The sequence below is a fragment of the Schistocerca nitens genome, chromosome 7, assembly GCF_023898315.1.
Source record: "Schistocerca nitens isolate TAMUIC-IGC-003100 chromosome 7, iqSchNite1.1, whole genome shotgun sequence".
Taxonomy (NCBI): Eukaryota; Metazoa; Arthropoda; class Insecta; order Orthoptera; family Acrididae; genus Schistocerca; species Schistocerca nitens.
Genome location: NC_064620.1, coordinates 618,102,330 through 618,129,782, shown reverse-complemented (window position 1 = coordinate 618,129,782; position 27,453 = coordinate 618,102,330). Strand labels below are relative to the sequence as shown.

Here is a 27,453-nt window from a genome sequence, read left to right as displayed (position 1 = left end):
CGAAGAAGATCTGGACGACAAAGAAAAATCAACTGAGGCAGCTCTCAGAGTGAGTTACAAAATTGCTTTGCTTTTAGAAAAATACCTGTGCCCCTTCACCAATGGCGATTTAATAAAAGAATGTTTGGTAGTTGCAGCAGAACATTGGTGTCCATCTCAAGTTGAACAGTTTCGGATTGTGCCATTATCTAACATGACCATTATGCGTCGGATACAGGACATGGCAGACGACGTCCAGAGCCAGCTTGCGAATATCTGTAAAGATTTTATGGCGTATTCTCTAGCTCTGGACGAAAGTGTTGATATCACTGGAACAGCGCAGCTTGCCATATTTATTAGAGGTGTTAATAGATATCTTCAGGTGAGGGAGGAGCTCCTCGATGTAGTAGCCATGAAGAACACTACAACCAGAGGTGATATTTTAAGTAGTGTTGAAGATAGTGTTGAAGATAGTGTTGAAAATATAGGATTGTCATGGAATTCTTTAGTTTCGGTGTCTACAGACGGTGCACCAGCAGTGACAGGGGAAAAATCAGGTTTCGTTGCGCTGTTGAATGAGAAAATTGAAAAACTGACCATGCCGAATGAAATAAGGGGCGTTCACTGTTTGATCCACCAGGAAAACTTACAGTGCAAAGAGTATCACTCTAAAAAATGTGATGAGTGTTGTTGTTCATACAACCAATTATATAAGGAAGCATGGGCTGCAACACAGGCAATTTAAAATCTTTCTTGAGGATGTAGAAAGCCAGTATGGTAGCCTGCCTTATTACAGCGAGGTCCGCTGGCTTAGTCGTGGTGAATTATTAAATCGATTTTTTTGCCTATTAGATGAGATAAATATGTTCATGAAAATAAATAACACGTGTGTTCCTGAATTGAAAGAGCCTTCATGGAAATGTGATCTTGCATTCTTAGCAGATTTAACTAGCCATCTGAATGCTTTCAACATTTCACTACCAGGTAAAGATCTGCTAATTACTCATTTCATAGATTGAATAGGAGATTTTAAAATGAAATTGACACTTTGGGTGAGTCAGCTGGAAACAGGAAATCTAGCTCATTTTCCTAAATTATCATCCATGCAAGATGTTCACAAAGATTGTGAACGTTATTCACATAGTTTAGTTGCCCTTAAGGAAGAATTTGATCAACGCTTTCAAGATCTGACAGCACTAGACAGTGATTTTGATCTGTTCTCCTCTCCATATTCAGCGAATATGGAAGAGATTCGTCCTGAGCTGCAACTAGAAATTATTGATCTGCAGTGTGACAGAGAATACAGAGACACATTTCAGAACAAGAAAAACATTTTGGAATTCTACAGACACTTCCCTCAGGATAGATATCCTCGTTTGCACAAACTCGCGGCTACAATAATATCAATGTTCGGTTCCACATATGTTTGTGAACAACTGTTCTCTGCAATGAAATGTAACAAGACGCGCCTGAGAAACGCATTGTCTGATCGAAATTTTACTGCACACTGCGTCTACAATGCACAAGAAAAATTACTCCGAACATAGATGCAATTGTAAAGGGCAAAAAGTACAAGATAACCAAGAATCTCAGACTTCAGTGACACCTTTTATTGTGTAATAGTTCACAAATTAATTTAAAGGTATACACTAAGCTAATAAAATTATGTGGCATGTGTACATTCTCCTATATTTGTTTCAATTGTCGCAGTAATAATTCGTGAGTGATATCCCTGCAGGTGGCCACGGATTTACATTGACTGGCGGCAGCTGTTGTGTGCCCCACATGACTCTCCCCACTCTCCGCTCTGGTCCGGTGGTGGGGGTAGCGTGTTTGCGCTGCTCCGTGCTGGCGCCTTGCTGCTCACAGCTTGCTCCACGAGCACGTATGTTGTGAAGCCCTGCTTTAAGGTTTGCAGTGGCTGTGACCGCGCCATGAACCATGGACCTTGCCATTGGTGGGGAGGCTTGCGTGCCTCAGCGATACAGATGGCCGTACCGTAGGTGCAACCACAACGGAGAGGTATCTGTTGAGAGGCCAGACAAACATGTGGTTCCTGAAGAGGGGCAGCAGCCTTTTCAGTAGTTGCAGGGGCAACGGTCTGGATGATTGACTGATCTGGCCTTGTAACATTAACCAAAACGGCCTTGCTGTGCTGGTACTGCGAATGGCTGAAAGCAACGGGAAACTACAGCTGTAATTTTTCCCGAGGACATGCAGCTTTACTGTATGATTAAATGATGATGGCGTCCTCTTGGGTAAAATATTCCGGAGGTAAAATAGTCCCCCATTCGGATCTCCGGGTGGGGACTACTCAAGAGGATGTCGTTATCAGGAGAAAGAAAACTGGCGTTCTACGGATCGGAGCATGGAATGTCAGATCCCTTAATCGGGCAGGTAGGTTAGAAAATTTAAAAAGGGAAATGGATAGGTTAAAGTTAGATATAGTGGGAATTAGTGAAGTTCGGTGGCAGGAGGAACAAGACTTCTAGTCAGGTGATTACAGGGTTATAAATACAAAATCAAATAGGGGTAATGCAGGAGTAGGTTTAATAATGAATAAATAAATAGGAGTGCGGGTTAGCTACTACAAACAGCATAGTGAACGCATTACTGTGGCCAAGATAGACACAAAGCCCATCCCTACTACGGTAGTACAAGTTTATATGCCAACTAGCTCTGCAGATGATGAAGAAATAGATGAAATGTATGATGAGATAAAAGAAATTATTCAGGTAGTGAAGGGAGACGAAAATTTAATAGTCATGGGTGACTGGAATTCGTCAGTAGGAAAAGGGAGAGAAGGAAACATAGTAGGTGAATATGGATTGGGGGGAAGAAATGAAAGAGGAAGCCGCCTTGTAGAATTTTGCACAGAGCATAACTTAATCATAGCTAACACTTGGTTCAAGAATCATAAAAGAAGGTTGTATACCTGGAAGAATCCTGGAGATACTAAAAGGTATCAGATAGATTATATAATGGTAAGACAGAGATTTAGGAACCAAGTTATAAATTGTAGGACATTTCCAGGGGCAGATGTGGATTCTGACCACAATCTATTGGTTATGAACTGCAGATTGAAACTGAAGAAACTGCAAAAAGGTGGGAATTTAAGGAGATGGGACCTGGATAAACTGACTAAACCAGAGGTTGTACAGAGTTTCAGGGAGAGCATAAGGGAACAATTGACACGAATGGGGGGAAAGAAATACAGTAGAAGAAGAATGGGTAGCTCTGAGGGATGAAGTAGTGAAGGCAGCAGACGATCAAGTAGGTAAAAAGACGAGGGCTAATAGAAATCCTTGGGTAACAGAAGAAATATTGAATTTAATTGATGAAAGGAGAAAATATAAAAATGCAGTAAATGAGGCAGGCAAAAAGGAATACAAACGTCTCAAAAATGATATTGACAGGAAGTGCAAAATTGCTAAGCAGGGATGGCTAGAGGACAAATGTAAGGATGTAGAGGCTTGTCTCACTAGGGGTAAGATAGATACTGCCTACAGGAAAATTAAAGAGACCTTTGGAGATAAGAGAACTACTTGTATGAATATCAAGAGCTCAGATGGAAACCCAGTTCTAAGCAAAGAAGGGAAAGCAGAAAGGTGGAAGGAGTATATAGAGGGTCTATACAAGGGCGATGTACTTGTGGACAATATTATGGAAATGGAAGAGGATGTAGATGAAGATGAAATGGGAGATACGATACTGCATGAAGAGTTTGACAGAGCACTGAAAGACCTGAGTCGAAACAAGGCCCCCGGAGTAGACAACATTCCATTAGAACTACTGATGGCCTTGGGAGAGCCAGTCCTGACAAAACTCAACCATCTGGTGAGCAAGATGTATGAAACAGGCGAAATACCCTCTGACTTCAAGAAGAATATAATATTTCCAATCCCAAAGAAAGCAGGTGTTGACAGATGTGAAAATTACCGAACTATCAGTTTAATAAGTCACAGCTGCAAAATACTAACGTGAATTCTTTACAGACGAATGGAAAAACTGGTAGAAGCGGACCTCGGGGAAGATCAGTTTGGATTCCATAGATATGTTGGAACAGGTGAGGCAATACTAACCTTAAGACTTATCTTAGAAGAAAGATTAAGAAAAGGCAAACCGACGTTTCTAGCATTTGTAGACTTAGAGAAAGCTTTTGACAATGTTGACTGGAATACTCTCTTTCAAATTCTGAAGGTGGCAGGGGTAAAATACAGGGAGCGAATGGCTATTTACAATTTGTACAGAAACCAGATGGCAGTTATAAGAGTTGAGGGGCATGAAAGGGAAGCAGTGACTGGGAAAGGAGTGAGACAGGGTTGTAGCATCTCTGCGATGTTATTCAATCTGTATATTGAGCAAGCAGTGAAGGAAACAAAAGAAAAATTCGGAGTAGGTATTAAAATTCATGGAGAAGAAGTAAAAACTTTGCGGTTCGCCGATGACATTGTAATTCTGTCAGAGACAGCAAAGGACTTGGAAGAGCAGTTGAACGGAATGGACAGTGTCTTGAAAGGAGGATATAAGATGAACATCAACAAAAGCAAAATAAGGGTAATGGAATGTAGTGAAATTAAATCAGGTGATGCTGAGGGAATTAGATTAGGAAATGAGACGCTTAAAGTAGTAAGGGAGTTTTGCTATTTAGGGAGCAAAATAACTGATGATGGTCGAAGTAGAGAGGATATAAAATGTAGACTGGTAATGGGAAGGAAAGCATTTCTGAAGAAGAGAAATTTGTTAACATCGAGTATAGATTTAAGCGTCAGGAAGTCGTTTCTGAAAGTATTTGTGTGGAGTGTAGCCATGTATGGAAGTGAAACATGGACGATAACTAGTTTGGACAAGAAGAGAATAGAAGCTTTCGAAATGTGGTGCTACAGAAGAATGCTGAAGATAAGGTGGGTAGATCACGTAACTAATGAGGAGGTATTGAATAGAATTGGGGAGAGGAGAAGTTTGTGGCACAACTTGACTAGAAGAAGGGTTCGGTTGGTAGGACATGTTTTGAGGTATAAAGGGATCACAAATTTAGCATTGGAGGGTATCGTGGAGGGTAAAAATCATAGAGGGAGACCAAGAGATGAATACACTAAGCAGATTCAGAAGGATGTAGGTTGCAGTAGGTACTGGGAGATGAAGAAGCTTGCACAGGATAGAGTAGCATGGAGAGCTGCATCAAACCAGTCTCAGGACTGAAGACCACAACAACAACAACAACAACAACAACAACAACAGTGGCTGTGAGTATCTGGTGTGTGAATCTACATTCAGGGAGTCTGTGTATATGTCCATAGAATTTTAGATGTCTTTTTCTAATGTCAGCAGCAATATTTGAAATTTTCTCTGTAGTTTTGTTGGTTTGCAGTCTATATCCAGCTTCAGTTTTTCGTGGTCCAAGGATTTTCTTAATGATCTTTCGTTCTTTTTCTTGTAGATTTTGTAGTATCATCTTGTTATGGACTGACAAGGTTTCTATTGTGTATAGCACCTCAGGTTTAATGATAGTGCTGTAGTGCCTGATTTTTGCATGCAAGGACATGCACTTTTTGTTGTAAAGTTGGTGTGTTTGACCGTGGGCTCTCTGTAGTTTCTGTGCTTGAGTTTCTTGAGATTTTTTTTCTAGTCCAGTGGGTTCCAAAATTTCCCCCAAGTATTTAAAATGTGGAACTCAGTTTATCCATCCATATTTTGTGGTGAGATTCTGTATGTTTAAAAGTGTACACATAAATTCCGTTTTCTCAAAAGAAATTTGCAAGCCATCCTTCTCGGCGCATTGAACAGAGGCTGGAGATAGTCCATCTCCTTGTCTTACTCCAGTTCTGATCTCAAGACATTCTGAGATTTCCCCACATGCATTTTACTTCAGAGGTTGTGTTGGAGAGTGTCTGCTTCATGAGCTTACGTGTTTTCTGGTCAAGTCAGAGTTCTATTAGTGTGTTGACAAGGGATTTACGGTTGACTGAGTCATACGCCTTCTTGAAGTCGACGAATGTACATATGGTGGGCTTATATCTAATAGCTCTGTATTTCAACGTTGTTCTTAGATTAAAAATTTGTTCAGGGCAGGAACGTCCAGGTCAGAAACCTGCTTGATACTCCACAATCTGGTGTTCAATTTTTTCCTGTGTTCTCTGCAATAGGCATGAAGAGAAGATCTTCTAGGTGACTGCTAGAAGTGAAATGCCTTGGTAATTGTTGACATCCACTCTGTCTCCATTTTTGTGCAGGGGATGGATAAGTGCACACTTCCAATCATAAGGTAATTATTTTGTTGTCCAGATTTCTTTAATAATTTCTGTGAGCTCCTCAAGTGTTAAATCACTTGAGGAGCTCACAGAAATTTTTCTGTAGCTCTGCTACTATGTTGTCTTCACCAGCCGCTTTGTTGTTTTTGAGATGGTGGATGTGCTTGAGGATTTCTTCTTTTGTATATTGTTATTATCATTACCTTCTTTCCTTTCTCAGACCTCAGGTCTGGTTCGAAATGGAAAGTGACACGGACCTTGATCAAGCGTGACTTCCTTTTAACTGTACAGTATATGTTACATTGCATTTAGGAACTTTCGGGTAATTGAACATGTATCAATAATTACAGATTTCTGTAGTTGTATATATAAGTTTGGATGTAGCTGTATTGCGTTGATGTACTGGTGGATATTGCGTGGTATGACTCCTGTAGTTGAAAGTATAATTGGTATAATGTCAACTTTATCCTGATGCCACATGTCCTTGACTTCCTCAGCCAGTTGGATGTATATTTCAATTTTTCTCCTGTTTTCTTTTGTACATTTGTTGTATTGGGTATGGATATTTCGATTAGTTGTGTTAATTTCTTCTTTTATTGGTGAGTATGATGTAAGGTTTGTTATGTGGTGGCATTTTATCTGTTATAATGGTTCTGTTCCAGTATAATTTGTATTCATCATTCTCCAGTACATTTTGTGGTGCATACTTGTATGTGGGAACGTGTTGTTTTATAAGTTTATGTTGTAGGGCAAGCTGTTGATGTATTATTTTTGCTACATTGTCATGTCTTCTGGGGTATTCTGTATTTGCTAGTATTGTATATCCGCTTGTGATATGATCTACTGTTTCTATTTGTTGTTTGCAAAGTCTGCATTTATCTGTTGTGGTATTGGGATCTTTAATAATATGCTTTCTGTAATATCTGGTGTTTATTGTTTGATCCTGTATTGCAATCATGAAACCTTCCATCTCACTGTATATATTGCCTTTTCTTAGCCATGTGTTGGATGCATCTTGATTGATGTGTGGCTGTGTTAGATGATACGGGTGATTGCCATGTAGTGTTTTCTTTTTACAATTTACTTTCTTCGTATCTGTTGATGTTATGTGATCTAAAGGGTTGTAGAAGTGGTTATGAAATTGCAGTGGTGTAGCAGATGTATTTATATGAGTGATTGCTTTGTGTATTTTGCTGATTTCTGCTCGTTCTATAAAGAATATTCCTAAATTGTCTACCTGTCCATAATGTAGGTTTTTTATGTCAATAAATCCCCTTCCTCCTTCCTTTCTGCTTAATGTGAATCTTTCTGTTGCTGAATGTATGTGATGTATTCTATATTTGTGGCATTGTGATTGTGTAAGTGTATTGAGTGCTTCTAGGTCTGTGTGACTCCATTTCACTACTCCAAATGAGTAGGTCAATATTGGTATAGAATAAGTAGCTTTTGTCTTGTTTCTTGGTGTCAATTCTGTTTTCAGTATTTTTGTTAGTCTTTGTCTATATTTTTCTTTTAGTTCTTCTTTAATATTTGTGTTATCTATTCCTACTTTTTGTCTGTATCCTAGATATTTATAGACATCTGTTTTTTCCATCGCTTCTATGGAGTCGCTGTGGTTATCCAATATGTAATCTTCTTGTTTAGTGTGTTTTCCCTTGACTATGCTATTTTTCTTACATTTGTCTTTTCCAAAAGCAATATTTATATCATTGCTGAATACTTCTGTTATCTTTAGTAATTGGTTGAGTTGTTGATTTGTTGCTGCCAGTAGTTTTAGATCATCCACGTATAGCAAAAGTGTGATTTTGTGTGGGAATGTTCCAGTAATATTGTATCCATAATTTTTATTATTTAGCATGTTGGATAGTGGGTTCAGAGCAAGGCAGAACCAGAAAGGACTTAATGAGTCTCCTTGGTATATTCCACGCTTAATCTGTATTGGCTGTGATGTGATATTATTTGAATTTGTTTGGATATTAAGTGTGGTTTTCCAATTTTTCATTACTATGTTTAGGAACTGTATCAATTTAGGATCTAATTTGTATATTTCCAATATTTGTAGTAACCATGAGTGGGGTACACTATCAAAAGCTTTTTGGTAATCAATGTATGCATAGTGTAGCGACCTTTGTTTGGTTTTAGCTTGATATGTCACCTCTGCATCTATTATCAGTTGCTCTTTACATCCTCATGCTCCTTTGCAACAGCCTTTTTGTTCTTCATTTATAATTTTGTTCTGTGTTGTATGTGTCATTAATTTCTGTGTAATGACTGAAGTTAATATTTTGTATATTGTTGGTAGGCATGTTATGGGGCGATATTTAGCTGGGTTTGCTGTGTCTCTTGATCTTTAGGTTTCAGATAAGTTATTCCATGTGTAAGGGTATCAGGGAATGTGTATGGGTCTGCAATGTAACTGTTAAATAATTTAGTTAGATGTGAATGTGTTGAGGTGAACTTCTTTAGCCAGAAATTTGCTATTTTATCTTTTCCAGGGGCTTTCCAACTGTGAGTAGAATTAATTGCTTGGGTGACTTCATGTTGCAAAATTATCACTTCAGTCATTTGTGGTATCATCTTGTATGTGTCTGTTTCCGCTTGTATCCACCGAGCATGCCTGTTATGTTGTACCGGGTTTGACCATATGTTGCTCCAGAAGTGTTCCATGTCTGTTATGTTTGGAGGATTGTCTATTTTAATGTGTGTGTTATCTATTGTCTGGTAAAATTTCTTTTGGTTTGTGTTGAATGTTTGGTTTTGTTTCCTTCTATTTTCACTTTTTTTGTATCTTCTAAGTCGTTTGGCCAAGGATTGTAATTTCTGCTTCTTTTCATCTAATTGCTCTATCGCTTCTTGTTGTGAGATTTTACCTAACCTTTTTCGTTTTTTTCTGACATTTCATTTCTTATAAATTGTGTTAGCTGTCTGATGTCTTTCCTCAGTTTTTCTATTCTGATCTGTAGCCTGTGTTGCCATGCTGGTTTTGTGGGTCTCTTCTGTGTGTTGGTTGGTTCTGATCTCTGCCTAGTGTGTATATTTAGTGTAGTGAGTGCTCCTATATAAACCAGTAGTTGTAACTCTTCCATAGTTGTGTTTTCATTTATTTTGTTGTGTATGATTGTGTTGATAGTTTTTATTGTTGTTTCGACTTGTGGGTTATTCAGCGGTCTATGCAAGAATGGTCTTATGTCTGTATTTGTGTCTTTGTATCCTATATATGTCAGCTGAAATTTTTCTTCTATATCTAACATGTGTGTCACTTCGTGTTCTATTTGTGCTTGTTCTTGTGGCTCTCTTAAGATTTCGTTTTCCTCTGATTGTTTAATTGATGCGTATTGTTTGTTTGCTCTGGGATGTTTGAGTCCATTACTGTATTTTCTTCTTCTTCTGATTGCAAATTATTTTGTTCCAGTATTTGTTGTCCTTGTTTGATGTTTTCTAATTCTGACTGGGGTATCCTGTTATTTTTTATTATTACACGGATCTGATCAGCTAGTCATTGTTCGGTTAAAAATTTTAATTCTGGGTATCTGGTATTAAATGTTGTGTGTACTTGTGATCTGTATCCAGTTGTGTTGGTTCCTAGGTTTGTTGCTTGGTAATAACAGAACATGAGGTGTCGATTAACTTCATCTGACCATCTCATCCTCTGTCTTTGTTTTCCTTCTAGGGTGGTTGCAGGAAGCATATCCTGCAAAACACCTCTATTTGGATTTAAATCATTTTCCAGTTGGCTAGCAGTGTCGTTACCATTGTGGGCGGGCGTAGGGTCAAGCGTCGTCCCCGACCATGACGGCGCTTGTCCGAGGCTTCTTTAGTTCTGTTATTATTACTATTATTATTATTATTATTATTACTATTATTATTATTTTATTTATTTATTTTCTCCCTTTTATTTATAATTATAAAAAGGCATGCATTGTAAATTGAAAATGTATATTTATATTATAAAACTTGATTAAAATGAATAAAATTGCATACTAGTGGCACAAACTTCTTGGATGGGACATTTAGTTCATGTGCAGTTCATCAAAACTTAACAGCAGTTGAAATGAATACTTGTTGTCAATACCTATACATCAATTTGCTTATATCACCTATACAGCAGACATATGAAACTTTGGTTTTAAATACCTTTCACATTAACTGAAAGTCGCACAAGCTGCAACATTGTTGTGAATAAAACAGTGACCCATATATAGAATTAATTTCCTTTAATTTACATCTATGGTCACAAACTTTTTGTTCACTCATTACCAGTTTCAGTCTATAATGACCATCTTAAGATCTGCAGCAAAAAATATGGGAAAAAACATAAATACACACGCAGATCGTCTACATCTTAAAAACAATAAATAGACCGTAATGAAAAGTACTACTGACATATATATGTGTTTGTGCACTTAAAGTATGAAGAAGCATACTTATGTTTTATAAAAACAGTGTCCTTATGTACTGCAGTCATAGTGGCATTATCAAATGTTAGATGCAAAATCAGCACGAGCATCGTCAAATATATATAAATAACGGTATATGCGAAAGTCATGTTGTCAATAGCACTACTGGTCAAAACGAGCTGCCCTACAGTAGCGACATCTGGTGAACTTGTAACACAAACATCTTGTGGCTATTGTAGGGCACCTCATTTTGAACAGTAGTGCTACTAACAATGATGCTACTATGGATGCAGTACATTAGTACACTGTTTTTATAAAACACAGGTGTGCTTATTCATACTTACAGGGCACAAATGCATATATACATCAGTAGTACTTCCCATTATGGTCTATTTATTGTTTTTAAGCTGTAGATAATCTGTGAGTGTATTTATGTTTTTTCCCATATTTTTTGCTGCAGATCTGAAGATGGTCATTATAGACCAAAACCGGTATACTGTGAACAAAAAGTTTGTGACCATAAACCTAAATTAAAGGAAATTTAACTGAAAGTTGGACAATAAAAGTAGTATTTGCTGTTATAATTAGGCATTTAAAAAAAAATTAAAAAAAATTGCCTTATGAACTAAAAGTTCACCAAAGAATACACTAAAAGATACAGACATGTAAAAATATATTATAAAAAATGAAACAACTCTGGAATTAAATTCATATAATTTGGAAGTCTGTCCATCTTCCAGAACAGCCAACAGCTTGCTTCCCGAGGTAGGTTGTTGGCGGGGCAGGGCAAGGATTTCCAGTTTTGTGGCGTAACCTATTTTCCAGAGCAATATCCCTCCCTGCATGCTTGTGGATGTGTTTTTGTAGGTATTATAGTGAGGTATTCCCGAACTGAAGCCTACAGCATTACAGTAATAATCAGATTAATTTTGCTACAATGTTTGGCATTCCAAACAGCCACCCCCATCTTCATAAAAAAGTCAGTCATTATGAGCAAATATCCTAGCCACCATCATTGCAGGAAATGCGGTTGAAAGCAGAAATGTTGGAGGAGAAGGAAGGGGGCTCAAGGAAAAGAACTCAAGTTTAGAAAAAGGGGTAGGCCTGTGAAAAGTCAGGAGACTTAACAGCATCTGGTAAGTCACCCATGACCCTGTGTTCTGGGTGACTTTTCCAAACCTTACAGCTTTAAAACCTCATCAATCATTCTCTTTCACTCCCTCTTCATTCTCCTTCAACCCTTCTGCCAGGAGAAGGAGCCACTGGCTTCAAAAGCTTGCAAACTGTAATACCCTCTATATGAGTTTTCTCCTGCCTCTGTTTGCTGAGTAGATTTTTTATCTATTCAGTTGCAAAAATTTTCAAAAACTGATTATTTTCTCCTGATAACTGCCTTTTCTTATTTCTTGTCATCATTTATTAGGTGAATTCGAAATTAAAACTACATTGATGAGACCATAATTTGAGCCTTGCTCTCTTTGAATAGGCTAAACTGTTCTAACATAGTTCTTCCACAGCTTTCCGAGGAATTTTGCCGGCTTCAGCTGATCTCAGCTTTTCATCCTGCTCGTACAAGGATTTCTGACACAAACCTCTAGTGGCATTAGCATTATCCAGTCCTCAGTGTCAGAGAAGTGCTGGTATTTATTATATTCCTGCAGAATCCCCAATCTGTGGGGGCTGGTCCTCAATGCCATGTTCAGTAGACAATTTGTCAGTCGAGTAGCGAGTACAGATGCGAGAGAGTTGCATAAAGCACTACAAAGCTGATTGCACCTCCGGTACATTATTCATATGTGTAATGTCCTCTGTGTATTGCCCTACCAGGTTACTACAATTCTCAAGAGTTTATAATGTAAGTTCATTTAACCATCCTCCCAGTATCATCTTCAACATTGCCAAGATTTTGGACATTTGGATTAGGTGCATAATGTAGCTGTTCATTCGATGTTTACATAATGCTTTTAATGTTTTGAGAGAAACTGTTTTTGTCCTTTTATGTCCCACCTGTATTTAGAATTTTCCTGCTGTGGGAGCAACTGTGTTGATCTCCTGCATGTGTTTGACATGAGGTTTATAAAAGCTTTATCATAATTAAAAGCAACTAGTGACACGAGAGAAAATACACTCCTGGAAAAAGAAATTGGAAGTGGTTCTGAGGAACCACATATTGAACCGTGCTGAAAAATCCATTTTGGTATGTGTTGTAACCTCCACAGGGGGCAATGGAGGCGTTGACTCTGGCATCCAGTCAATTGTACAGATGGCGAATACTGTACTGGGATGCATTATACTACACCTGCTAGACCTATTCTTGTAGATGCAAGACATGTTGGTTGATGATGGGCTGATAAATGGCTCATGCCACTAATCTTCTACTCGTGCTCAATTCGAGACAAGTCTGGAGAAAGTACTGGCCAGGGAAGTTTCTACATGTCTTCCAGAACACATAGAGTTTCACAGCCGCTGTGTGGGCAAGCATTACCCTGTTGGAACAACACATCAATTTCCTCCTGCGAGAATGACAAAAGAACTGGTCCAGTAACATTCTGCCCATACAGAGCAAGGGTTCATGTCCCTTTCAGAAAAACCAAGGTAAAAGAGAGTTGTAGCCTATCGCATTGTAGACCATAAGGCCAGGGTTTGGGCCAGTGTGCGTTGAACAAACGCGCACTACGAGGCAGTACTTGCAGACCTGTGTCACACATCCAGATGAGCATCTTTGTGCACAAGCATAATCCTCTTTCATTGACGAAGACTACGGTGCACCATTCTGTCTTCCAAGTGATCCTCTGACGGCACGAATTGTACGAGCCGATGCTTTGCCACAAGTGGAGGACAGGCTAGCCCCACTCCTAATAACTGACTTGTAACAGTTCGTGTTGGCATGTCAGAGCTCAGAAGCACTCTTATCTGTGCTGTGGTATTTTTACAATCTGCCGCAGTTGTGTTTACAGTGCCTGTGTCGTGGCAGGTGTCTGTGCTGTGTACAGGTCCAGGACCTCTTTCACAGGTGTGAGAATGTTCACGTGACCACTGATACCGGTGTCATTACACAACTGACACAGCACATCTACCTTGCATTGCAATTCTCTGAAAGGAGCATCCTGCCAGTTTGAAGGACACAATTTTACCCTTTTCATATTCAAACACGTTCAGTGGGCTGCAGGAGGCACTACTGAATCTCTGTAGCATGGTTGCCTGCTTGATTCACACATTTGCACCACACTAAGCCTTCTGGTTGTTAGCATTCTATTTTAAAGGGCAAATTGAGGATAGAAGTCAGATACTCTTAGCAGCCGAGGTACAGGCTCTGCTCAACCTATCTGCCATGGACTGTACATATTCTTCCACCAGTAGGAGAATGAGCCATTGTCCTGTCATGATTCTACTGCATTCCCCAACTGTGGGCCAAGTGTAAAATTTGAGAAATTTAGATGACTTAATTTAGAAGTTCATATTTAGGAATTTCTGTACTAGTTAGTATAAATCTATTTACCTGAAATCACTGGCCTTTATAACCACTTCCACAACTGTTACGCAAATGGCTCTACTATTCTGTGTGTACATGAATATTTTTGTATCTGTTGTCATAGACTTTCATCTGGGTCGATTTTCACTACTAATTAACAATAACAAAATAGATAGAAAGTATAATAAAGGGCAACTACATTGTTCTCTCCTAGTGTTTTGGTGTAAGATGAGTTTAGTTGTTAAATTTCTGTTCTAGGCTATAGGCTATTTCATCTAAGTAACTCACATGTGACCAGAATTATTAAAAAAGTGTAAGAGTCTTTGAGAGATAAGACATTAAAATACATTGCTCATCCACCAGCAACATTGAGGAATCATTGTTTGTCCAGAAATGATTTTGGCCTTGGAAAACACTGTGTATATCAGATTATGTTCCACTGCAGGAAGTCTTACATTGGGTAGGGCAACCACCAGAGTGACGTGGCAAGTAACGCCACGTGTGGTGTGGCACTAGGATTCATATGGCGTTTAATTTCTGATGCAGTGTACATGGTCTGATGATTCATATGGCAAGTCACACCACTACTGGATGAATGTGGTGTGCTCCACTTTTGCAATGTGCTACTGTCAGTTTATGAAAGTTTCTGTGCTGGTTGTGTTGCTATCTCTGTAACAAGGAAAATAAGACTATCCTAAGTTTGAAGTTCATGTTGTTGATATCATGACAAAATATCTGCAAATTTATGATCACTGTAGTGCAAGTACAGTACCGGGAGCACTCATTATTGTGTGTAAAATACAGGTACAGCAATTGAAATTCATGAAGTTTTTTTGTGAGAGAGAAAAATGTTATAGAAATACATAGTGTGGTTTCCTATAAAACTTGTCCTCAAATTGATCTTCCACTTGTTGTGCAATATTAGATCCTTTAAGAATGTACTTTGTTTTGCCAAGGCAATGCTCCACTTGCGCTATGACACTACAGATCCAATTTCTCAACTCCATAGCGCTGTCTGTAGATCTCTGTTAGTTTTGTGCTTGATATGAGTTCTCCATAGGGTTGTCTCCATTGTGCTGCACAGATGACTTGGAAGATGCACGGTCACAAATCTGTAGAAACTTATGCGACACATAACTTTCTCATGAATTTCATTGATACTTCATTACATTAAGATGTCAGACACCAGGAACATCATTCTAAAATACTGAAAGAACATTCTGCAGACCTCTTTCACCTAGATAATGTGCAATTAAAAATGCAATTTTGTTAGTTAATTATTTATTGGTAAATTGCTTCATTTTGTGCTTACTGAGAGAGAGAACTTAATTCACAGCAAAATAATAAGAAAATTTGCAGTCTTCTTGCTGCAGAGTTGTAGTTTCTGGAAGTGAGAGCTCTCTGCCAAACAATGCTTTACTGAAAGTGTTTCCTTTCAAAATTCTGTCATCACTGTTGCAGCTCTACTCACCATATAGTTCCCTCTGTCACTATATGCCGTGACCTGGTGTCATACAGGGTTTCTCCCCATAGCGTGACACCTCAAGTAACACCACTGTGACTCTCCAAAGCATTTGCAAGCAGTGCAAGTGCAGTGCAGAACCACGACTTGTCACACTGATGTAATGTGATGCCAGTTATCAAAGTCCCATACTTCTCAGTCGTGGTACCATTCCAAATGCAGCTCTTTGTGTTGTTGTATTAACAACAGCCTAGAAATAGTACATTAATCCCCTATTCTGTCCGCAGCTAGTATCCAGCTGATGGTGTGGGATGACAAAGAATGGTGGATGGAGTCCATTACTTTTTATCAGATGGCAGGTACAGATGTGAAGAAGTTACAGTGTGCTTGGGCAGAATACCATGATCCTCCCTTCTCATGGTCAGACATGGTTGACCACCAGCCTTGACAAAAAACAGGCCTGCTCTCACATTCCTGTCCTGTCCAGCGTTGTGCACAGTCAGTTCTGAATGCCTCACAAATGGTTTTAGTGAAAAGCATCATTTGATTTTGCTGTCTGTTACAGGAAACAAAATTTTGCATTTACATCATGAAACGTTTTACAGTAGTGTTAGTTCTTGCAATAATTGCAAAAGCATTTGTTGTAGATGTATTTGTCTGTACTAATCCAAATTTGGTAAATGCATATTGTGGAAATTGTGGCCTCAGATAACATGGTTAAATTTGATGTTCTGTTAACAAAACTAAAAAAAAACATAAGCAACTGAATGAACACAATTATTTTTTAAACTTGCGTTCATAAAACCAAATGGATAAGATTTAAAAGTTTCTTAAGGAATACTTGAATTTTCGTATTTCTTAAACACTTTTCTAGAAACCCAAGGAACGTTATTCTGCTGATTTGCACAAGTAAATGCCACTCAAAGATTTCAATCACTATTGCAAGTAGTTCCTGAGAAAATGGTACCTAAAGCTGCAAAAATCTTAATTTTATATAAATTTGAAGAAAAGCTGCAACCATTTGTTCAATTCACTTCCAACCCATGTGAATAGTTGTCCACCACAGTCCTCTTCATTCTGTGTTTCATGGTTTCCTTTTTTTCTCTCACATGCTCACCTCTGTACCCTAGCTTCCATTGTTGTTTTGGAGAGCATACATATCTGCTCTGGCCGAACATTCCTTGCCAATTGTGATGAGAGCAGAAATGCTGTTCTCTGCAGTTACCAGGTGAGGTAGTTGAGGCACTGTTTATCACACTGGACTCACATTTAGGAGGATGGCATTTCAAATGTGCATCCAACCATTCAATTTACGTTTCTCATGGTTTTCCTTAACCACTTTGGACAGATGCAGGGGTGGTTCCTTTGAAAAGGGCATGTACAATTTTCTTCCCCACCTTTCCTGACCCCCCTCCTCTCCTCTGTTTCCTCTGCAGCTGTTATTCCAGTTTCTCCTAAAACTGTAATTCTGATTACTGTTCCACCATAGAAACATATTAGAGAATGAAGAACACAAGAGTACTGAGTTATTTATTGTGACAATTATGTTTTTTGGATACAATTCCCAGATCATACAAGGTACAAAGTACACACCACCATGCACCGTATAGTGGCTTGCAGAGTACGTATGTAGTGTAAATGTAGATTATGTGATCGAAACTTTCATTGTGCTTGAATTCAATAAATAAAGAAGGTTTAACATGTATCAGAATATATACAGTTAACACAATTTACAGAGTTCTTCTTCACACACAGTTTATCAGATATTAAATGAGTTGCACATTCTAAGTTTGTTGGCACTGTTTAAGACAAAGTAGTACAACAGACTACAAAAGCAAGATCATATGTGAACATAGTTAAACAGCTTTTCTGGCACACTTCTGGATGGCTCCCATATAATTGGTATGGAGGTAAAACACACACCAAAGTGTGAAGCCACAAATGCTCTTAGGTATAAAACTACTTGATGCATCAGTTCCAAATATATTCTGTTTGCATAGAATATTTGTATGTAAGGCTGCAACTAGCTTCTTTCATCAGAAACATACTGAACAGCACAGCTTCCATAGTTAGTTCCAAAATATTGATTGCTTGAAGTGTGTGTATTTCAATCTGTTGTTAGTGTTCCAGATCTTTACAGTTGCAAAATTGTTGGAAGTGCATACTGCATATTTGTTCAGTACCACATCAGATGATCAAACAACACATTTCAACATTGTTGCTATTTGCATTGAACTGTCACACAATTGACACCATTCACAAATAGATATCATCAAATTCCTGTCATACTGCAGATTTTCAAAAATTGACATGAGGATGAACTCACATTCTGATAGTTCAACTAAAATAGCACTTTCATTGTCATTGGCATTCATCTTCAACAGAACCTACACAAGCAACATTCCAAGCTAGCTTTTAATATATAACATGTTCAAACCTATAGAATATATGTTGATTGCAGTAAAATGCCTCTGATGACAAGTGATCATTTTTGATGTCTTTCAATTTGTAGTATTTAGAATTTCTGACCAAGACTAGTGGCTCACTTCCACCATCATGAAACTATCTCCAATGTAAATATAGCAACAGAGCATGATGTCACAGGGAAAGGAGAAATCTTGCAACAATGCAGATCTTGCCTGAAATCACTAGATGGCTATCCTCGAGCAGTTATCTGTCTATGTTGTAGTGGAGTGAGCTTCTCTCCACTGTAGGTGAGATGTGAGGGAGGGTCAATAACAGGTGCATCACAGATGATGCCTTCTTTTGTCTGGCCTGGTAATTGACCATCTGTTTCGAAAAGTAGCTGCACTTCCAATAATTAGCTTCCCTTTCCAGTACTTTTACTTGGCAGGAGCATCTGCGAATGGGGTTCATACAATTAATGATACTTGTCGCATTTGATGTGTTCCAGGATAACTGCAAAATTACTGGCACCCTGGAAAATGACCCTGTTGCTAGAAGCACTGGTTCAGCTCACTGTCCTTGTGAACTTGATCTCCATTTTCATGTGAAGTAAGTTCTGCAACTACTAGACACCTACATTCAAGCCACTGTACTGTAGGAACTGGGAGATCTTGTTAGTTAATAACTCATTGGATTACTGCTAATAGGATGTTCGTATTTGGACTACACTGTGGCCAGTGTAACCCTGCATACTGGAGGGCCTGTTGGATTTTCTATGACACTGCCAGCAGAGAGGTTCCCAGTCACTGCTGCATGGGACTTGGTCTCTCTGGGTCACAATTGTGGGGCAGCAGTTTCTGGGTCAGGACTATTGGTGGTTCCAGACACTACCTTGTCTGTATGTACACAGGTACATGCCAGAGAGGTGAGGCTACCTCAGGCAGCACCATTCTGTGGAAAACATCGGCTATTGGCTGGAGCACCTGATCCACAGCAAGGACTGTTGTACTGTGGCACTGTGATAACATGAGATTTGCATGCACTGCAGACACTGTAGAATATGGTCTGTTTTCATGTATGACTAGTTCATTCTACTTACAGTTATGTTCAGTATGAGACTGAACAAATCAAATTTGATTGGCATGACACCTATTATGGCTTGGGGCTAAGTATATGATATTTTGTACCAGTCTTAAATTAAGTCGCCCATATCAAGCAGAAGCTGCTGTCACTGTTGCCCATTCCAGATACTATTTTTGTTTACAGTATGAAGATAGTCAGTATCCAGAGACATTTCCTTACTCTGGCACATTTCACAAATATGTAACAAAGAGAAGAAATGCATTAAATAATTTATTTATGACTGACAACTTGTAAGTAATATAAAGAAGACTATACATTTTAATTTAAATTATTTTGTGTTAACTCTTTACAAGTATATTGTATCCGCAATAAATCAATTGCACAAAAATAATAAATGATATTACAGTCAGCCTTTTCTTGATCACATGTAATGCGCATAGGCTCTGTAATCAGATGTGCTTGACATGTAAACTTACTGCACTTCACACAAACTTTCATTGTGGAGTTGCATCTTTTCCTTCCACACACATGGTAATATCCTTGCTTTGTCTTTCCTGATGGCCCTGATGTGTCAATGACTGCTTCTGAAGGGAATTTCCTTCTTAGAAATTCAGAGGCATTGGTTAGCAGTGATAAAATTACCGACCTATTTTTCAATTGTTCATTCATCAATGAAAATGCTAAATTCTTCAAAAAATACATCAAATTTTGATGGTTCCTTTTGATTTCAAAAGTGATTGCAAAATTTGGCATTTTATCCCAGATATATTTAGCGTAGTATAAAGTAACACCATAGGCCTTGTAATTCTGGAAGTACCCTGCAATCATATTGTCCACAGTACCCACTCCAACTCTAGTGTGACTGTAATCAATAATTATAGTTAGCTTTCCTGTTTTGGCATCAGTATAATCCATATCATGGATTGTGGACAGGAGTATCAGTGAAAGATTTCTTTTTGTTGAGTATAAGACAAGAGCTGTATTACTTTGAAAACCAAATTTTGAAACTCTGACAAGTTGGTTTTTTAGACACAAAAATTCAGGCAGGATCTCGTTTTCCTTCTTGCAGAAAGTGCCTAGAATCCTAGAATGCTCAATTTCTTCTCTAACATGTCTTCCACTACTGGCAGCTCTTGTACCAATTGTCAATGATGACATTTCTGTGTGTATCTTTGATGTAGCAGACAAGCCTGTGTACAATCTGATACTTGAAATGATCCATCTGGCTGCTTTTGTACAAATACTTCAATATCACTGGTGTGAAACCTCTTTCTGCCACACATGGCACATATTTTTATCCTGTATTTGGTCAGTTTGGATGGTATATACTTTATCCAGGAGTGCCTCTAAATCCAGTCGACATTTTATCAATCATCACATATTCTTTAGGATTATAGGATCATTCAAGGTTGACTGTAAAGGAATGTAAATGCTTTCTGGCAGCAGTTGTCAAGTTTTCTCCTTTCATTTCAAGTGGATATGTCATCAAATCTCATACAACACACTAAAAACAGAAATCTCTTATAGCTCATTATGGCCTTCAGGATAGTCATACATATGTTGACCTGTCTTTACACATTTACAGTTCACTCCTTTACCTAAATAAACTGAAAATGGCACACACATTTGAAGGGGGTAAGGAGGGTCAGGTAAAGAAATACCTATAGCTGCCATGTCACAGGGCTCTGCATTCCACTACAGCACTATAAAATTCTGCAGTGGAGTACTCAGTACATCAACACACCTGCTGAAAGGTTAATAAACTTCCTTAGTTTCTACTTCTGGCATTTCTCATGCTGATGACTAATTGATAACATGTACATAGAACTCATAGGTAAGGAAGCTTGAGAGTGCAAAATCTACATTTCTCTCAACAGAACAAGTGTGTTTTTAGACAAACATCTGTTGGCTTACCTCGAGGTGGCGCAGTGGTTAGCACACTGGACTTTCATTTGGGAGGATGATGGTTCAAACCCGTGTCTGGCCATCCTGATTTAGATTTTCTGTGATTTCCATAAATCGATTCAGGCAAATGCTGGGATGGTTCCTGTGAAAGGACATGGCTAATTTGCTTGCCCATCCATCCCTAATCTGAGCTTGTGCTCCATCTCTAATGACCTCATTCACTACTCTCTTCCTGTTGGCTTACCCAATATTTTATTCTTAATAACTAATACCTGGAAGAGTCATTAAATTTTAACAATATCTAAAATTTCTACTGCCTTGTATCTGTACTGCTTGGCTGATCCACATGTTGGAGATACAGTAAAATAAGCTTATTCTCCTTATTATCTTCATCCTGGATGGCATTGTTTGAGTGCCTGTCTCTTCATTTTGATTGCGTATGTGAATCAATAGCTAAAGATTACTTCAGTCAAGGATGCACATCTGTTTGCAACTGAACAATGATGATTTACGTTAAACTTTGAACCCCTTGATAATTCTGGAGTGTTGCCTTTTGGTGGCTTGTGGAAATAAAGGTTCATAAAGCCACCTTAGATAGACTTTGATAACTCAGTTGAATACGCATAAGTTTACATCTCATTGGTTGCCAGTTCACATGTGCCTTCTTATTCTCAATAAACTGATCCTGCAGTGGCTGAAAAAATAAAACTTATTAGCAGTGAATTATCAAATTAGCTTTTAGAAATGTTAGATTGGGTCAGCTGGCAGCATTTGATGTTTTTCAAAGGGAAGAGAATTCCCTATCTGATTTCTTCTCATTAAGCACGAGGAATAAACACTTGGTAATCTTACTGCATGTTAGCAAGAATATGAAATGTGTCTGATGTCTGGCAAGAGAGGGGCCTGACAGAGATCAGACTTTTTCTGCACTTGAGACATTCAGTGTTTGAGATAAGCCATCAATCATAGCATTTAAGCAGGGTTCATAATTAAGATGAGTCACATGCTTGAAAAATTATCCCAGGAAAGGTTAGCATTGATTGACAATCTCTCAGTACTGCTATGGAGATCCCAATTCCCACTACTTGTGTGACCATCTCCTGTCTACTACTGTAACCAATGTAATAAGCAAATATCCAATGTGACGCCATTCTGCTGGAGTAATGCTGTTTCCTCACACAACTCAAACCTTGTAATTTTTTCACTAAAATAGAGATTAGTCAGTCCACTAATGAAATCAAAATGCCATAGCGGACAGAGGTGACCAAGTTACCTGAATAGGCTGGAAGGTCAAGCTTAAGATTTCAATGAAAGCCATCATCCATTGCATTTGTGTGTGTCACATGATAAAATGATGGAGCAGAATAATAAATGAACAGGACATACGTTGGAAATATTGAGGTATCAAATAGGATCATAGGGTGACATTAACAGTCTGTGGAATTACTGTAAAGACACTACCCTGTTCCTCACATCAAATGGTATAGCCATCATAAAAATTGCACATTAAGTTGTGAACTAAATCAAGGTAGCATATTTTTATTCTTGCATATGGGAATTATGTGATAGACATACACACTTTTAAAAGTGTTAAAAACACTACAGGAAAGTTACATTGACATAATGAAGCCTTTTAGGAAGTGCAACACTTTGTCATCATGAACCACTAAAGTGTGTTGTCATAATATTGGATAGAGGGAAGACAGACATTATAGGTAAGTCTGCACTTCCTGAGTGATTAGGAGCAAATGCAGAGAGACAAACTTCCCGTGACATCAGATCGATTGCTTTGATCAGCGCCAAACAATCACAGGGCACCTGTGAGAGGTGCAGGTTTTGGGATTCTAAAGGTGCAGCAGTAAATTCCAGGAACTCATGGGTCTGAATAACACAGTTTGCATTCAGACTTACTGTTACACTGAAGGGTAATTGTAAACATTATAAAAAGCAAAGGATGCAACTGACTGCACAACAAAAGTTGGTGTTCCTTCCAGCAAGGTTGGAGTGAACAGCTGTATCACATTTGCAGCATTGTAAAGTACAAACTTCAAGGGCAGCATTCAAAGTGAGAAAATAGATATGTTGGAGCTTATTCAAAGCTTTTGGTAGGGAGCACACAGTGTCTTATCTCACATGGAGAGACATCGTCAAATGTAGAAGTAACTTTGGGTGTGCCCCAGAGATGTATGTTGGGACCCTTGCTGTTCATGTTGTAGATTAATGACCTTGCCACCAATATCAGCAGTAAAATCAGGCTTTTGCAGATGATGCAGTTATCTGTAATGAAGCACTTCTTGCGAGAAGCTGCATAAACATTCAGTCTGATCTTGATAAGATTTCAATGTGGTGCAGAGACTGGCCACTTGTTCTCAACATCCAGGAATGTAAAATTTTGAACTTCAAAGAATGAAAAAAAAAAAGTAATATATTACCGATTATAATATCAATGAGTCACTGTTGCAATCAACCAACTCTTACAAATACCTAGATGTAACACATCATTGTGATATGAAATGGAATGAGAACATAGGTTCAGTCATGGATAAAGCAGGTGGTGGACTTGGGTTTATTGGTAGAATGCTGGGGAAGTACAACTAATGAGATTTACTACTCTCAATATTGGTACATTGACCAGCCAACATTGTGAACTAGCAGAAATGCTTAAAAACAAACGTGTCAACATTGCCTGCGTCCAGGACACCAAGTGGAAAGGTTCAAAGGCAAAATAAATCGGAGATGGCTACAAACTCATCTGTCACGGTACTGATACACAAAACGGTGAAGTGATAGTCGTCGACGAGGACTTGTGTAACAGTGTCACCAGTGTCAACAGGGTGTCCAAAAAGCTTATGTCTATCAAGATTGACTCAACAGTTATCACTGCCCACATTGTATCTTGCTATGCATCTCAAACTGGATGCACTGAGGATGACAAGGACAAGTGCTGGAACAGTCTGGAAGCCCTCCTTCGAGCAATTCCACAGGGTGAGTCCACTATTGTTGGAGGAGATTTAAACGGACATGTCAGGGCTAACAAAGAAGGATATATGCGATGCCATGGAGGACGTGGGTTCAGTGTGTGGAACGATGATAGATGTCGGATACTTGATTTTGCAGAAGCATATGATTTCATTGTGACCAACACATACTTTAAAAAGAGGCCAACATATCTGGCTGCTTATACAAGTGGAGGTCATGCTACTCAGATCAATTATTGGCTAGTTTGTCAACAAGACATGAAGCTGGTAACAGATACCAAAGTAATTCCGTATGACTGCATCACCCCTTAACACTGATTGCTTGTCTTCGATATTTGTAAGTGTGTTATACAACACAAACCTCAATCTGAGTCTGGGCCTCAGTGAATTAAGTGGTGACGAATGAATACCCAGCAAAACGAGTTGATGACAGCCTTCACAAACTTCTCCGTGAAGACCGATCAGTCGGTTGAACATTTGGAAAGATGCTGTGGAACAGAAATATCAAGCAGCAACAAAAATGCTGGGAAAAACCATACCTGGAAGAAAATACATTGATAAACAAACCTGGTGGTGGACACAAAGTCAAACGAGCAATCAGGGAGAAGAAGATGGCATACAAGACTTGGTGGTACTCACGACTTGACACTGACCTCCAGAAATATCGCAACCTTAAATCAGCAGTAAAAACAGCAGTAGCTGCAGCAAAAGAGCAGTACTACCAGACACTGTATGACCAGCATGACACACCATTGGGAGAAAACATCATCTGCTGTCTTGCTAAGTCACATTGCTGTTCAGCTCAGTACATTGGACACGTCATGCTCATCAATGGAGCCAAAGCCAAACTGCTAAGAGACAAACAATCTATTCTCCAGAATTGGGCAGACTACTTTTATAACATCAGCAACAAAGAGATTATGCATCCTGATGCTACCTTAGGACCCGTCCCTTCGATTTCATCTAAGGAAGTAATGCTTGGCATCAGCAAGATGAAAAATGGAAAAGCAACTGGCCCAGATGACCTACCAGCAGAAATCAGGAAAATTCTCAGAAAGCCTGCTTCATAATTCCTTGCCTCACTCTTCAACCAAATTTTCACCAAAAAACAACTTCCACAAACATGGGCAACTAGCATAACAGTACCAATCTGGAAGGAAAAGGAGATGTGAACAATTGCTTGACTTATTGCCCTATTCTACTCCTCAGTCATACTTTAAAGGTCTTTGAACAGGTACTTGATAGCAGACTCAAGTATTGTCACTGTAACACTAAACCGGTGTGGATTTGTTAAGGGATGCAGCACCATCAATCCTATACATGTCATGCGCCTTTTGATGGAAAAACACAGAGAGAGACAGAAGAGTGTACAAATGGCATTTCTAGACCGAGAAAAGGCTTTTGACCATATCCCATATGATCTTACTTGGCGAGCTCTTCACTTCCACACCATCCCTGAAGAGTTTGTAAGCTGAGTGCACCTTTTGTACCATAATTCCACTAGTGTTGTTTGGAGTCCTGCTGGAACCTCTCCACCCTTCAGTATCACTGTGGGTGTTCATCAGGGTTCTGCCCTTTCACCATTGCTGTTCATCCTTTGCATGGATACAGCAACAGCTGACATACAGACTTCACATTCTGCTATCCTTCTTTATGCAGACGATGTGGTACTTGCTGACCAGGCCCACCCTGAACTCCAGCAACAGGTTCAGATGTGGAAGGACAGACTGGCTGAAAATGGACTCCACCTCAATGTCCAGAAGACCGGGTACCTAGAATGTGGCTCCAAAACCAGAGGCACCACAAGTATCAGCGAAATTACCTGTAGAATACCATGTATTTTAAGCACCTTGTGTCTGTTTTCACCTCATACTGCGACACAACTCTTGATATTTGGGTGAGGGTGAATGTAGCTTGGTCCAAGTGATGACAGGTCACTGGAGTCCTCTGCATTAAAAAGATGCCTCAGTATCTAAAGGCAAAAGTATATAAGACCATGGTATGCCCAGCATCAATGTATGGGACTGAGTGTTGCTCTGTGACAAAACAACAGGAGCAAATATTACACACCATGGAGATGAAGATGCTTCAATTGTCCATGGGGCTGACATGATGTGACCACATAAACAATACAGATGTCCAGCAAAGGCTTGGTGTCTCGCCAATCACCTACAAAGTGAGGGAAGAATGTCTCAGTTGGTACATCCACATTATGAGAAAGCAAGACAACTCAGTTGCAAAAACAGTGCTCTACATCAACCCACAAGGACCAAAACCATGAGGAAAACTGGCAGAGAGATGGACTGACAACAAACAGCAGAAAAAGTCAGGATTAATGCTTGGAAAGAGACTGGGGAAGTACAATCGGTCTACAAAAGAGATTGCTTACAAATCACTTGTGTGACCCATCCTAGAATATCACTTAAGTGTGTGGGACTCTTACCAGATAGGACTAACAGGGGTTATTCAACATATACAGAGAAGGGCAGCATGAATGGCCACAGGTTTATTTAATCTGTGGGAGAGTGTCACAGAGATACTGAAGGAAATGAACTGGAAGATTCTTGAAGATAGATGTAAACTATCCCGAGAAAGTCTGTTAACAAAGCTTCAAGGACCGGCTTTAAATGATTTCTCTACGGATGTACTACAAGCCCGCTGCATGTTGCTCACATAGATATCATGAGGATATGATTAGAATACTAACGCATTCAAACAGTCATTCCTCCCACACTCCATACATGAATAGATCAGGAAGAAAAGCTAATGACTGGTAAACTGGGACGTACAATCTGCCATGCACATGATGGCGGTTTTCTGAGTACAGATTAAGTTGTAGATGTGGATGTAGAAGCTGAGGATGAGTGACATGGAGTTGGTGCCCCAATGGTTGGACTGAGAACTCGACCTGAATAAAAAGAATGCATGTTTTAAGGGAATATGGCAGTCCAGCCCACCAATCCATTGACACTTTACATGAACCAACTTTAGATCCTTCCCTCTCCTCCCCATGCCCCTCTCCCCCCGCACCGCCTCCCCCACTCTATAGGTGGTGATGTTTCTGACTGTTATGTTAACAGACTTTGCAAGTTTGGTTGCAACAGCGTTGACCTGAAAGATAAACGTCGCTGCCCTTCCTATTATGGCTTGCAACAACTGTGTTCTACATCACGTGGCACTGCCCTGAGGCCTCTCATGTGGGGAGTGATGTCACAGCACTGTTACCCATTTCACATCTCATTCTAACCTGTGTAAACACACTGAAATTGTAGTTATCATATGCAAGTATCAAGTCTGCTGCCTATGCTCAGACTTTTTGTGTGTTTACTTTTGTGTGTGTGTGTGTGTGTGTGTGTGTGTGTGTGTGTGTGTGTGTGTGTGTGTCTGGCCATCTCCTAAAGTGACACCGTACGACAGTGTCTAGGTGGTGGATGGAGTTGCCATTTCATTTTCTGAAGTGAAACTTCTCCGCTAAAAAAGCAGCTGCAGAGTGTTTCTGCAATTTTCAGGCCACTAGGAA

At 39.2% G+C, this 27,453-nt stretch overlaps 2 protein-coding genes across 2 annotated transcripts; both read left to right on the top strand.

The window, feature by feature from the left end:
- The first annotated feature begins 23,804 nt into the window (after positions 1–23,804).
- LOC126195789 (uncharacterized) lies at positions 23,805–24,245 on the top strand. The gene has a single exon (XM_049934424.1). It carries the CDS (start codon positions 23,805–23,807, stop codon positions 24,243–24,245), a length of 441 nt encoding a protein of 146 aa, XP_049790381.1.
- Positions 24,246–24,418: 173 nt separating this feature from the next.
- On the top strand, positions 24,419–25,003 carry LOC126195788 (uncharacterized). The gene has a single exon (XM_049934423.1). The coding sequence runs from the start codon at positions 24,419–24,421 to the stop codon at positions 25,001–25,003; it is 585 nt and encodes a 194-aa protein (XP_049790380.1).
- Positions 25,004–27,453: the final 2,450 nt, after the last annotated feature.

Excerpts from the sequence above, each read along its gene's own strand:
- LOC126195788 (XM_049934423.1), top strand. The coding sequence starts at position 24,419 with ATGCTGTGGAACAGAAATATCAAGCAGCAACAAAAATGCTGGGAAAAA.
- LOC126195789 (XM_049934424.1), top strand. The coding sequence starts at position 23,805 with ATGTCTATCAAGATTGACTCAACAGTTATCACTGCCCACATTGTATCT.